The sequence below is a fragment of the Oratosquilla oratoria genome, chromosome 21 (genome assembly GCF_046742065.1).
Source record: "Oratosquilla oratoria isolate Oo_2021 chromosome 21, ASM4674206v1, whole genome shotgun sequence".
In the NCBI taxonomy this organism is placed as follows: Eukaryota; Metazoa; Arthropoda; class Malacostraca; order Stomatopoda; family Squillidae; genus Oratosquilla; species Oratosquilla oratoria.
Genome location: NC_134797.1, coordinates 3,701,150 through 3,716,149, shown reverse-complemented (window position 1 = coordinate 3,716,149; position 15,000 = coordinate 3,701,150). Strand labels below are relative to the sequence as shown.

The following is a 15,000-nucleotide window of genomic DNA, read 5'->3' as shown; positions in this document are numbered from 1 at the left end:
CACCTGTCTTCAGAAAAAATGAAGTGTTTCTTCTTGACAGAGGTCGCAGATGTGATCACATCAGCAGGGGATCTAAACATGTAAAGAACCTGTGACTGGTGCAGAGTGATCCACTTCGTATCACCCTGAGAGATGACTTAAAACTCTTTATTTTATGAAAATCTATCTGCACATGAAGAGAAAAAAAAAATCATCTCGGCCACTGCATAGAACATCAGAGAATCAGCTGAGTATGAGCCGTTAGATTGGTGCCATCCAATGGATGATGATGACCCGAACGATGGGGTGGGGATCACAAGTTCGCTTCACAATGAACATCCCTTGTATTTGGATCATCACACACTTTCCATAACCAAAGCTCGCTATCCCTCGTGTCGACCAAAGACCACATTATTTCATCACACTTGACTATGTCCATGGATACTGGAAGACTTCATACCTTACACAACGGATAAAAACATTTATTTGGTCATACCAATAACGAACTTCTACGAGTACGAACTTTTAGAAGTCGCTGAGATTTAACCGTAAGAAGTCAAAGTAGTTACTGATTTCCCAGATCGATGAAATCTTTGTGAGGACTTTAGAGCATCAAGCTTCCTTCGAACATACCAAAGGTGCGTGAGAGGACCACCTATCCGAGAACATTTCGCCTCATCTTTCAAGATTACTCTTCAGAAAGACGTTCCTTTTATACACGACTGGACGTCCCCGCCAACGCTTTCCTCTTACGTGCTCCACCTACAAGGCATCCAGTTGAAAAGGAAAATTAGTTCATTGTGGTAGCCAGATTCTTTTATATGATAATGTTACAGTTTTTCCTTTCGTTGCATATAATTTCCGCGACGTTGAGGCCATTACTTTCATTGTATTAAAGAAAAAATTGGGGGCCTTTACCTGTTGGATCAGGTGGATGGCTTTGGATGCTAATAGAGGTAGGTCGTTCTGCTAGACTGCCCATATTTTATTCACTAAGTACTGTTTACCTGATCAAAATACCTCATTATCTAACACCATCCTCAGTCCTTGACTGTTGAGTAGACCTGACGGGTGGAGTCCGAAGCCAAGGACATCATGCTTTTGCTTGTTTTCTACAATTCCTCAATTTCACAATTCCATAAAGCGAGTACAATAGATCATCCAGAAAATTTGCGGAAGCAGACTCCAAAGGAGATACTGGATATCAATAGCCTCCTCCTCCTATTGCCATTCTCTAAATGTGCATCTAGCTGTGATTTTTCTTTGTATATTTATTAATTACGCCAATTTAAATATTTTCTTTGAGTTTGCTGAGATAACTACAGAATTATGTATTGTGTACCTACTTGAACAACTAGATTAATGGGAAGTTATTGTAAATTTACTGTTAGTGGAAACTTATAAAGAATAGTCTTATTCCTACGAATTTCCATTTCCTAATATGAAACCACATCTCACTCTTTATGTCACGACTATATTGCATAATCATATTATGCATGCTATAAAAACCCTAGTATGTATATATATATATATATATATATATATATATATATATATATATATATATATGTATATGTATGTATGTATGTGTGTGTGTGTGTGTGTGTGTGTGTGTGTGTGTGTGTGTGTGTGTGTGTGTGTGTGTGTATTCATATATATATATATATATATATATATATATATATATATATATATATATGTATATATATATTCATCCTCTGTGACCAAAACACTAAAGGTAAGTATATTGTGATGAATAGTAAGTGTGACGATATGGATTTATTCTTGTTGTTATGAATTGCAATTTACCATTGCATCTGTCCTTGACGATGTGTGGGTTCGCCTTTAGCCGTGACGACGAAAGAAGAAATATAGGCATATTTAAGATCTTTGATTAAAACAACTAAATAGATAAAGAGAAGTAAAGAATAATGTCTCATGAAAAACGCACAAATTATATAAATTCGAAGCAATACGCAGAGTATTAATTTCTATGAATGGATGTGGTGCGTCATAAGGTCTCTTGAACGCAAATATGTAATTTGAGTTATTGTTGAAAAAAAAAAATCAATCGCTCAAAATCAAGTACCATAATAGTCCTTATTCTTTGATATTTTTGTCCTACTTTTGTTATGTCGTCAACTATTGCCAGATTATTCTAAGATCAGTTCCTGCAACAAACTCATGAAAAAGTCAGTTTACGTCTATGTTGCCGCACGAGTTTATTCGAGTAACTCTATTACAAAATTATCGGGTATCGAGTGTTTATTCTTATAATATTTACTTATCTATTCATTTATTGATTTATTTTTATTTCATTTGTTTATTTGTTTGCCTTCCCTCATCCTACAAACCCCCTTCTTACAAAGCTCTACGACAATCTACAAACTAAACAAATCTGAAACTATCGTATCCGTAATGTATCACACTATGAAAACTATCTTACCTCAAATCCTCCAACATTTCCTTTAACTGTGATCAAGATTACTGCCTCGACAACTAACTCAACTTTTGCCTCATAACTGTTCGTGTATTTCTGTTCATCACGAAATCACTAAATGGCCATGCATTCTTAGAACCAATCAGCAACGTTTCTCTTCCTCAGAACTTTTCGCACGTAGAGAACAAGTCCTACGTTAGGCTAAGGTTGAATGAAAACCGCAAGCTCATCTAACTACCATTTAAACAGTCACTGAGAATATTGTCCAAACTCTAGTTTTTCCTATGATAATCATTCATGAGTAAGCCTTCAAGGCCATGCAATCAAATTACCATTCTCAAAACCGGAAAGTCGTCACGTCACGCGTAAAGGTGTGTAGCATCGATTACGTGTCACCTCTGGAATACAAAAGCAAATAATTGTTATCATGCCAGGATAAGCGTCGTTGTACAGGGACTACAATCTGGAATTTACTCTCAACTAGACACCATCTATTTCTATATTATTTCTCCACTTGAGCAAAAACTGAACTCTTCGTAAGACCTAGAACCTATGTTCAGAAATGCTGGGAAAGAAAAGAGCGACCTTAGAACACTGAGAAAGAGTTCGTTGAACCTTCGTGGTATGCTAGGTTGTGCGCGTTCTCACTCTTGGCAATAACATATATCAAGTTGCATTTTTCTCTTTTTCTTTAAGGCTTGAGACTGTGTAGAGATTCATTGTGATGATAAAGTTGCCATTGTGTGTATGAACGTAACTATGTGTGCATTGTGCTTATGGCCATATATGTATGTATGCATGTATCCATGTATGTATGTATGTATGTATGTATGTATGTATGTATGTATGTATGTATGCATGTATGTATGTATGTATGTATGTATGTATGTATGTATGCATGTATGTATGTATGTATGTATTTATATATAGTATATATATGTATGTATATATATATATATACATACATAAATATATATATATATATATATATATACTGTATATATATGTATATATATATGTATATATATGTGTATATATATATATATATATATATATATATATATATATATATATTGTGTTTACACAAGTATGAGTATGCGAGAACATTGTGGATGCCTGACCACGCGCCGTTCCATTTACCTTTGGTCTTTGTATGGTTCAGAAGGTGACGTGGAGTAGTCCGTGCGGGTGAGAGAATGTCCTCGACGTAAAGTATTGAAACTTTAGGAAACACAGAGATACAGAAACAAATAATTAGTAAGAAATAAAAAGAAACAAAAATAATTTGTTAACAAAATAATAATAACAATAAAAACAGTGGTATGTGCTCTATTAATTAAGAAAGTATAAAACTGAGGTAAATTAATACGACAGTAGGAAAAAGTGACGGGTAGAGATGAGACAGAAATAGGTGATGAGGTTGTAAGAAATAATAATCACAGTTACATATATACATATCACAACAAAGATATGTCGTAGCACATATGTAAATAATACTGATGACCCACTTTCGGAGAAGAATAAGCGAAGATATAGAGATCTGTATATTTCGATCACTAACTGTGATCCTCTTCGGCAGATATAAGTTACAAAGTACAGAGCAATGTGTATTTATAGTAAAGCAGTGAGGTAACATGAGGGGACGAGGCTCAGGTCAACACGCCCGGCACGCATGCTCGCATCTTGGTGGCTCAGGTCACATGACCGACGTTGCATGGGCCTTGTTGATTTTTGTCCACCGTAACCATCAACATTACCGGTGGACAAAAATCAACAAGGCCCATGCAACGTCGGTCATGTGACCTGAGCCACCAAGATGCGAGCATGCGTGCCGGGCGTGTTGACCTGAGCCTCGTCCCTCATGTTACCTCACTGCTTTACTATAAATACACATTGCTCTGTACTTTGTAACTTATATCTGCCGAAGAGGATCACAGTTAGTGATCGAAATATACAGATCTCTATATCTTCGCTTATTCTTCTCCGAAAGTGGGTCATCAGTATTATATTTACATATATATATATATATATGTATATATATATATATACAAACAAAAAGAAAGAATACATTTAAGAAATGAACTAACAGTTAAAATAGAAATAAAATATCAGTCGTGAAGATATCAATTGCAGTCAATCACTGTAATGGTGGCTTGGTTCGTTTATTTCACAAAAATGGTGATGAGGGGGGTAACGCAAATCACGAACAGTATGAGTGATGATTATGAATATAAACTACATAGATGACTAATAATAACGACATCTACGAAGCTGTTAAGAATAATAAAAATTAGGAATGTCCACCAATTGCGACGTTATTTTAGCTATTTCTTGGTAATGGGACTATTTATGTACGATTGGAGTATCTGATGTGAAATTAGATTAAAAAAAAAAAAAAAAAAAGCAATGAATGTAACGACAACATTCTGGCATCTGGTATAGACTGATCGTTGTGCTCTTGTCGCCAAGTGATTGATTATATAGAACAATTATAGGACAAAGATATTTATAGGATTTTTTAAAAGGACAGATATAGGTCAAAAGTGGTACAGCTATAGGACAACAAAATATAATTACAGGGCATTTTTAGGATAATAGCACAATAGTAGAACTATTGTAGGAAAACTAAAGATGTCTGTAGGGTAATTTTAGGATGATTATAGGACAATGAGAAGGTATTTATAGAAATTTTCTATAATAACAGGACAATCGTGGGACAATCACAGGACAATTGATTATACGTGTAAGACAATGAAAGGATATCCATAGGAAAATTATATAATAAAGGACAAAGGTCAGGACAAATATTAGGGTAATTTCAGGATTGTTGTCTTATAAGTAGTAACCTATCAATATAGAACACTCGGTTATCGGATCTAAAATACAACTACGGCAATATAATAAAAACCTTTTCGTATCAGTATTGACTAGATAAACACCATTTGAGGACGGAGCCTTTATTTGTACGACGTTTCGCTTATTACAGCTTTTTCAAGTACAAGTTGAGATACAAATGCTTGAGAATATGTGAACACCGTTACGCGGTCAGGCATGATGTCACCACCAATGCATGTGTGACACATAGAAACAAGGAAATCCATCTTATGGACTGGAAGAATGCAGAGCTGCTGATGCGGGAACCAGACAAAATCCGCAGGAAGTGTTTAGAAGCAGCAATCATTCAAGGAACGAACACTATTGAACAAAACAGGGGCATGTTTAACATATCTCCTCACATTATTCCCCTAATACCCATGGCCAGCAAAATATTAAATATTTAAACCACCCTTTGTGGACATTTCGCCCACGGACGTTTGGGCCAGCATTCTCATCCTTTCCCAGTGTCCAATCCCCCCACCCTCCTCCTCCTCCTCCTCCTCTTCCTCCCCCCCCCTTTTTCTCTCCCCGTTCCCTCCTTTCCCCTTATTTAATCTCAAGCATTTGTATCTCAACTTGTACTTGAAAAAGCTGTAATAAGCGAAACGTCGTACAAATAAAGGCTCCGTCCTCATATGGTGTTTATCTAGTCAATCTTGTCGGCAGACTGCCACTTTTAAGCGTATCAGTATTGAAATGAATAATAGTTCCAGATAAATCTAGTCAAAGGGCTTTGGTATGAGCCTATGCGACAGAACAACTTCCACTCATTACACTCGAGCATTCCACAACAACAGAAATATGAGGATCATTGATTTAGCTGAAAGGAAAATTACTATATAGTGTCATCGGAGTTGATAATGTCTAAATTGAGCCTTTGAATGCACAAACACTACTAAGAAATATTTACATTTTTGCATGTAATATTCATTTGACTGATTTTAAGATCAAAATTATAATTACATCCTCGTAAAGAAAACGAAGATACATAAACAACAATGAGACAAATAACAGGCAAAGAAAGGTTAGCTGCCCATTTACTAAAATGGCAACGTGTGTGTGTGTGTGTGTGTGTGTGTGTATTCACCTCGGATCTGCTGCAGCCTCTTTTCGAGACAGCCAGACACCACCCTACGGCAGTGAGCTCAGAGCTCATTATTAGCAGATCTCTGGGTAGGTCTGAGACCACTCACACTCCACACACCGGGAATGCAAGGTCACAACTCCTTGACTAACGTCCCGTACCTACTCGCTGCTAGGTGAACAGGGGCTACACGTGAAAGGAGACAAACCCAACTTGTCTCCGCCCGGCCGGGGAATCGAACCCCGGTTCTCCGGCTTGTGAGGCCAGTGCCTTACCAATCCGCCACCGGACCGTGTGTGTGTGTGTGTGTGTGTGTGTGTGTGTGTGTGTGTGTGTGTGTGTGTGTGTGTGTGTGTGTGTGTGTGTGTGTGTGTGTGTGTGTGTGTGTGTGTGTGTGTGTGTGTGTGTATTCACCTTGGTCTTTTGATCACATGTTGGACTAGTGATCGACAGCTATTTCCCTCCTGGAAGAGAGCTCAGAGCTCGTATGACCGATCTATGGGTAATGCTGTGACCTTACACGGACACACACACCTAAATAACATTAAGGCAAAGAAAGGTTAGCTGCCTATTTACTAAAATGGCAATGTGAGTGTATATGTGTGTGTGTGTGTGTGTGTGTGTGTGTGTGTGTGTGTGTGTGTGTGTGTGTGTGTGTGTGTGTGTGTGTATGTAAATATGTGTGAATGTCAGGTGCATCTGTAGACAGACACAGAGTGGACAGACTCAGTAAATGTGGTGGTAGTGGTGGTAGCGGTGGCGGTGGCGGTGGCGGTGGTGTTAGTGACAATGGGGATAGTGGTTTGTGGTTATAGTGGTGATAGTTGTAGTGATGGTAGTGATGGTGGTGGTAGTGGTGGTAATATTGGTGATGAAATCGATGGTGATGGTAGTAGTGGAGGTACTAGTGGTGTTTAGTGGTGGGAAGGTCTGATAATACTCTCACGCGAATCCATAAACAGCCCACCAAACCAACCTCTAGGCGTGGAGATTAGTTCCTTCCTTTGCTACCAGTATATGTGTATACATGCATATATATATATATATATTATATATATATATATATATATATATATATATATATATATATATATATATATGTATGTGGGAAACACAGGAGTCTTAGTCTTGAGTTTATTCCTTATTATTCATTTATTATAGGAATAAACTCAAGACCAAGACTCCTGCGTTTCCTACTCCGCTTACGTCAACCTGTCAGAATGTCTCAACATATATATATATATATATATATATATATATATATGTAAATACACACACACATATATACATATATATATATATACATATATATATATATATATATATATATATATATACACATACTTGTTATACTTACTTTCTCTGTTTCTGATGGCGACGAACTTCTCTGAGGATATTTCGTGCAACTGGAGAATATCGCGCCTGCATGTGGTTCTGAAAGAGAGATGTTATTAATAAAGTTAGTAAGAATCAGTACAAGAAAACATTTTCTGACAGATCAACAGGGTTAATTAATGCTAATATATTTGTTTCATGGACATCGGGTTTCTCCTAAAATTTTCATTCTGTGGACATGAAGACTGTCCACGTAGGTCCATTTTTTTTTATTTTAAGTTCTTTTTGTTCTGTGGTGATCGGGAATGGGTGGTGGACTATGCAAATGAAAGCCAAAGTTCAAACTGAGAAGTAGGCGACGCAGCACAGAGCAAAGGTAGACTTCCTGTTGCTCAGTTGAGCTACATTTTGAACTTCCCTCTCATTTGAAATGCTCAGTCAATTCATCCATTCGTATTTCAAGTGAGGGATAAGGTCAAACTGTACTTCAGTTCAGCAACAGGAACTCTGCCTTTGCTCTGTGCCGCGTCGTTAATGTCGCCTGCGTCTCAGTTTGCACTCAGGCGAAGAATCGGTCACAACCCCTGTGTGTAGACGACCAATGAGCTGGTTCCTCTTCTAAACGAAGACGAAACCATCACCCAATAAACGTCTTGAGGGACCAAGGAGCCCCACTCAAGAAGAACACTTGTTCTACTCAGGATGTGCCCTCGAGAAAGAGACTTTAACAAAGGTCATCTCTGCCGGTTATCTGAAGGTCACGGGTCTTTTGCAGGAGACCAAGGGGCAACGATTTAGTTGATTGATCGAGTATTTATCTTCGCATCTTCCAGTTGACCTTCCACAGTCAATGGGCATTTTCTAAATCCCGTTATATAAAGAAAAATGATGAATAAATAAATAGAATAAACAGATAAATAAATAAACAAATAAATAAATAAATAAATAAATAAATAAATAAATAAATAAATAGATAGATAATAAATAAATATATAAATAAGTAAAATAAAATGAATAAATACATAATTAGATGAATCAAATGAATAGATAACTATGAAAATAAAACCAGAATTTTCCGTTTTATTATTTCCCTATCCACTGAAAAAAATTGGACATGATAAGAAAAAAAAAATCAATTATGAAATTGAATACACCAAAATTACAAATGTATACAAGATAATCTTTTGGGCAGTGTCTTTAGCAATAAGCAAGCAAATGGCGTAAAAATTTCAATTACGAAGCTAAGAAAGTTCTCTGCCTGCCCCCCGCCTCTCACCATTAGCATCATTAGCAGGAAATGCGGCATGAAAATATAACAGGAATATAAATAAAGATGAAATGAAATAGAATAGGAAAATAGGAATGAAATAAAACAAAGTTAAACAAAATGAAATAATAGAAATTAAATAAAAACAAAGTTAAAAAGAATAAAATAATATATAATCAGAAGTAAATAAATGGATGAAATAAAATTATGGAATAAAAGAAAACAGAAGAAAATAATAAAACAAAAAGAAATACCGACAGTGTATTTCAAAAAAGAACCAAATTCTAAAATATACTGAAATATGATAACTGCTTTTGATATGTGCATCGTATTACTATATATTTATGAATGAGTTAAGAAACATTAGTTTTATCTAAAATATACTGAAATATAACTGCTTTTGATATGTGCATCGTATTACTATATATTCATAAATGAGTTAAAAAACATTAGTTTTAGCAAATACAAAGAATTCCCATACATGAGATTATGTTGGTTTTACATCCCTCGGAGTGTCCCTTAGCTAAAACACTAGATGGAACTTACATATTCCTCTACGCCTTACATAAGAACATATGAATGTAGCAGACTACAAGTTATTAGAAGGCCTACACGTTTATAATGTCCATTACCACCTATCATTCCTATCCATAAAATTATCTAACGTTCTCTTAAAGCAACCAATAGTTTCAGCGCTCACTACATGATTATTAAGTCTATTCCATTCGGTAACCAATCTGTTGGTAAACCAATTCTTGCCTATTTCTTTCGTAAATCTAAATTTGTCCAATTCAAATCCATTATAACGAGTCCTGCCCTGCTGTCTTAATATGATGGCCTTGTCTGCATCACCTTTATTAAAATCCTTGATCCATTTGAATACCTCTATTAGATCTCCCCGCGTGCTACGTCTTTCCAGAAAGTGTAAGTTGAGGTGCCTAAGCCTCTCTTCGTAAGGTAGATTTCTGAGCTCATGTATCATTTTGGCCATTCTCCTATGTACTGATTCTAGTGAATTAATATCCACTCCATAGGACGGATACCAAAACTGTACTGCATACATAAACATGGGTCTAACAATTGCTAGATAGAGTTTAATAAATACATCTACATTTCTTATTGTAACCGTCTTAACAATGAACCCTAATGCCCTGTTAACTCTATTCCTGGCACTAATGCACGTTTTCCTGAATTTAAGGTCAGGACTCACTAACACTCCCACGTCTTTTTCACGTTCTGTATTCTCTAGATTACAGATATATTGAACTAAAATGTGCAATGTGAGAGGTAATCTATTAATGAAGGAACTTTCTAATGATTTATGAGACTTTAAGTTTTTTAGTATATCATTTGTGTGCAAAAGAAATTACATCTCAATAATAAATTCAGTCACAAAATATTACCCTAGTCAATATTTCCTTATCTCACTTTTCTGATACAATACTTTCCGTACGATTCAAAGAAAAGAAACAAAGATGGTTATTCCCTTTTCCCAGCATAAATCAAGGTTGCAGATCATACAAAAAAAGTAATAATAATAATAATAGAAGCCAAGAGTTAGCCTACCGACTGAGCTTGCCAGCAGGGTCACTTCGGTAAAGCGAAAATCAAAATAGAATATAAATTATTTGGTTACCTTCGGTGCTCTTTTACTGAAACTCACAGGAATGGGCATGGCTCGCATCTCCCGAAGATCTAGGTTTCGGAAGAAGTCCAAACAAAGGATTTCTTCAATGCTCGGGTACTGCTCTCCACTGCCGAAGATGAAGTCCAACACCTGCAGCACCTGTTGACAGAGAGATCGGTATCAGACAGTTTATGTGTACATATGTAAGCGTGTGTATGATCACATGTAAACACGTATGCATGCCCACTTTCACACACACACACGCACATGCACACACACACATACACATAACACGCACACGGACATTCAACACATACACACACACACAGACACGCACACACACACACACACACACACACACACACACACACACACACACACACACACACACACACACACACACACACACACACACACACACACACACACACACACACACACACACACACACACACACACATACACATTTTCACAGTTTTTGTGTAGAAATATATGTTAGGAGGGTTGATGGGGCTTAATAAAGGGCCGATCTACAACGTTTGTTTGATATACATTTGTACTACAGGATGGCTATTGAAAGACTGAATGATATAAAACAAAAATAACTTTTAAATTTTATTGGGGGGGAGGGGATGAATATAACTAATGGATTTTTTTCAATATTATGTGTGAAAAACAATATCACACAAACGCCCACCATTTCCTGCTCACAAATGCAGGCTCTTTCTAGAGCATTTTTCATGACCGTACATAAGGGGTCCTAAACGTCGGATTTCGACTTCAATGGTCTCATTAATATCTTGAATTGCTCGAGGCTCATTTACGTAAACACGATCTTTCAAATAACCCCACAAAAAAAGAGTTCTGATGTCATCAAAACAAGTGAACGCGGTGGCCAGACAAATTCATTTTTTATTATTATTATTATTTGTTCACTGATTTGATGGCACCAGATTTTTTTTTTTTTTTTTTTTTTGTGGACGTACTTGAAAGAACGAATTAACATAAACAATTCTCGAACAATCTAAGAATTTAAGGAGAACACTAAAGACGAAATCCAATGTTTAGGACCTTGCTTCAGGTCATGGGAAATGCTTGTGGAAAAAGTCTGTATTTGTGAACAGGAAAATGGTGGTCATTTAAGTGATATTGTTTTTCACAAATAATACCGAAAATATATATAAAAATTTTGTTTGTAAAAGTTATTTTTGTTTTATATAATTCAGTTTTTCAGTGGCCACCCTATGAAGGTGCCCGACGTAAGTTCTATATTATCTGTCTGCAGTATATGTATGAGGGTGTGTGTGTGTGATTTACCATGGTCTTGGATCACGCGTTAGACTCGTGATTGTCAGCTATTACCCTCCCGGAAGAGAGCTATGACCTTACACGCACACATACACAACTCTTAACCCACGAGAGTTAGAGTAACGACTCGCAGCGCAGCGAAACTGAAATGATTTCAGCCCTGGGCGGGATTCGAACCAGGACCTCCGTAGTGGCGGCCGCAAATGTTACCACTGCGCCATCGAGTCGTGTGAGTGTTAGCGTGTATTTACCTAGTTGTATTTACCTAGTTGTATTAGACGGGAAGGGGAGCTATGCTCGTGGTGACCCGTTTTTATATCTCACAAGATCAAGTTTGTTCTTAAGTTCTTGTATTGTGTTTGCACACACTATTTCTTCATCCAATTTGTTCCATATATCTATCACTCTGTGTAGAAAGCTGTTCTTTTTCAGCTCTCTTCTGTAGTTATCCTTTTTGAGTTTCATTGGATGTCCTCTTGTTTTTCCTCTGTCCCGCTTTAATAAATCCTCTCTATCATGGCATTCTTTTCCTTTCATGATTCTGTAGATGGTTATTAGGTCCCCTCGTTCTCTTCTTTGTTCCAGAGTTGGCAATTCCAGTTCGACCAGTCTTTGTTCATATGTCAGGTTTGCAAGTGTTGGGACCAACTTTGTCGTTGCTCTTTGTATTCTTTCTAATTTTCTTATATTCTTTTTTGTACTAGGTGACCATATCAGCGCTGCATATTCCAGTTTTGGCCTTATCAGTGTTTGTAATATTTTCTTGATCATCTCCTTATCCAGGTATTTAAAGGCCACCTTTATTGATCTCAACAAAATGTATGTTTCTCTGACTATTTTATTTATATGTTTATCTGGCGACATGTCTTTGGTGAAGATTACTCCTAGGTTCCTTTCAGAATTTACTTTCTTTACTTCTTTTCCATCAATTTTATACTGTCCGGTTATTCTGTTCTTGCTTTTTCCAAATTCAATTATACTACACTTCTTGATGTTGAATTCTACCTCCCATCTCTTGCTCCACTCTGAGACTTTGTTCAGATCCCTCTACAATGAGTCACATTCTATTTCGGAGTTTATTCTCTTTGATAACTTTGCGTCATCCACAAAGGAGTTCATGTAACTTTCACTGCCTTCGTCCGTGTCATTTACATATATAGCAAACATTATCGGAGCTAGTACTGACCCCTGTGGGACGCCACTACTCATTTCTTCCCATTTTGAATATTTGTCTCTGAGCACCACTCTCATTTTTCTTCCATGAAGAAACTCCTCCATCCAATTCAACAGTTTTCCATATTGTTTCCAGTTTATATATTAATTTTCTGTGTGGTATCTTATCAAATGCCTTTTGTAGGTCCAGGAATGCACAGTCTGCCCAGCCATCCCTTTCTTGCAATATATCTATCAATCTTGAATAGAAACAAATTAAATTAGTGGTACATGGTCTTCCTTGTCTGAATCCAAATTGCCTCGGGTTTAGTATATTATTCTCCTCCAGATATTTTGTCCATCTATCTTCGATGATTCTCTCACAAATTTTAACTATTGTACTTGTTAGGGACACCGGTCTATAATTTGTTGGGTCTTCCTTATTTCCCCCTTTATATATCGGCACTATATTGGCATTTTTCCAGTCTCCTGGTAGTTTTTCTTCTTTGAGAGAGCATTCTATTATTTTGTATATTTTTCCTGTTAGTTTGTCTATGCATTCCTTCAGTATTCAGTTTGCAACTCCGTCTGGTCCATGTGACTTGTTAATGTCAAGCTTTAGTATTTGATTCCTTATTTCATTCTGAGTAATGTTTATTTTCTTCAATGGAGAAAATCTTACTTCAATTTCTTTTATCACAGTTTTGTAGATTTTTTTTTCCTCTTTGGTGTATACAGATTTGAAATGTTTGTTCATAATATCTGCCATTTCTATATCTGTGTATTCTCTGTTACATTGACGTAATTTGTGTATTTCCTGTTTATTATTTAGCTTGCCATTTACATATCTATAAAATAGTTTGGGTTGATCTTTACATTTATCTATTATATCCTTTTCATAATTTCTTCTTTCTTCTCCACGTAATTTTACATATTCATTTCTTAGTTTGGTATATATTTTCCATTTCTCAATCTTTTTCCTTCTTCCATCTTTTCCAGGCTTTATCTCTTCTGTATTTTGCCATACTGCACTTTTTATTATACCAGGATTTTATATATACCCTTTTATGTTTTTGTCTAGGTACATACTTATTCACACCCTCATTATAAATTTCTTTACAAATTGTCCATTTCTCTTCCACCTTTGTTTCTTCATTATTAATTTTCTTCCAGTTTGCTTCACGAAAGAATTTCCTAGGTTTCTCAAAACCTGTTTTGTTGTACATTAGTCTTCCTTCCTTTTCAATGTTTTTCTTTAATTTCTATATTTGCTTCTTCATTTAATTCGAGTTCCATTAGTATGTGATCACTTTTTCCAATTGGTGTTTTGTATTCGATTTTATAGACAATTTCGGGTTCTGATGTGCATATCAAATCCAATCTTGAGGGTTCATTGTTATTTCTATACCTGGTGTTTTCCTTGACCCCTTGTGTCAATGTGTAATCAATGGTCACTTACAGTAATATGTTTCCCCAGTGATCTTCTTCACCTTTCACCGTCATCTCTTCCTAATATATTTCTTTCGAGTTAAAGTCACCCATAATTACCAGATTTCCTTCTTTCTTTAGTATTTCATTTAGTGTATTTCTTGTGTCTTCCAGCATTTTGGAGTGTTCTCTTTCCTTCCATGCGTGAGTATTGGGTGGGACATAAATCACTGCACACTTTCTATTTTTCATATATCTATCCTCAACTCTTATCATAATCAATTCCACATTGTCCTCTCCTTCTGTAATTTTTGTCACATTTAGGCTTTTCTTGGTTAATAACATCACTCCTCCACCCGCTTTGTTTCTCTATTTCTGTACCCACAATTATATACTCTTTGTCCTACACTATTTGGTGGTAATGATCCTTTTAATTTTGTCTCCACAATCCCCATTATATCTTGTTTTTCTTGTTCTAGATAGCCATTCAATTAATCTATTCC

General features: G+C 36.2%; 1 protein-coding gene across 12 annotated transcripts in view; it reads right to left on the bottom strand.

The window, feature by feature from the left end:
• The window catches only part of LOC143036681 (slowpoke-binding protein-like), a 138,987-nt gene that overhangs the window by 14,937 nt on the left and 109,050 nt on the right, over positions 1 to 15,000 (bottom strand). For 6 of the 12 annotated variants that reach the window (XM_076204243.1, XM_076204247.1, XM_076204254.1 and 3 more), the window contains 3 exons: positions 10,619 to 10,768; positions 7,738 to 7,814; positions 3,560 to 3,640 (listed from right to left, as the gene is read on the bottom strand). In XM_076204243.1, the coding sequence (XP_076060358.1) occupies positions 3,560 to 3,640; positions 7,738 to 7,814; positions 10,619 to 10,768 (308 nt within the window). The remainder of the gene's footprint in view (positions 1 to 3,559; positions 3,641 to 7,737; positions 7,815 to 10,618; positions 10,769 to 15,000) is intronic. The other 6 variants (XM_076204244.1, XM_076204245.1, XM_076204246.1 and 3 more) reach the window with 6 other exon arrangements.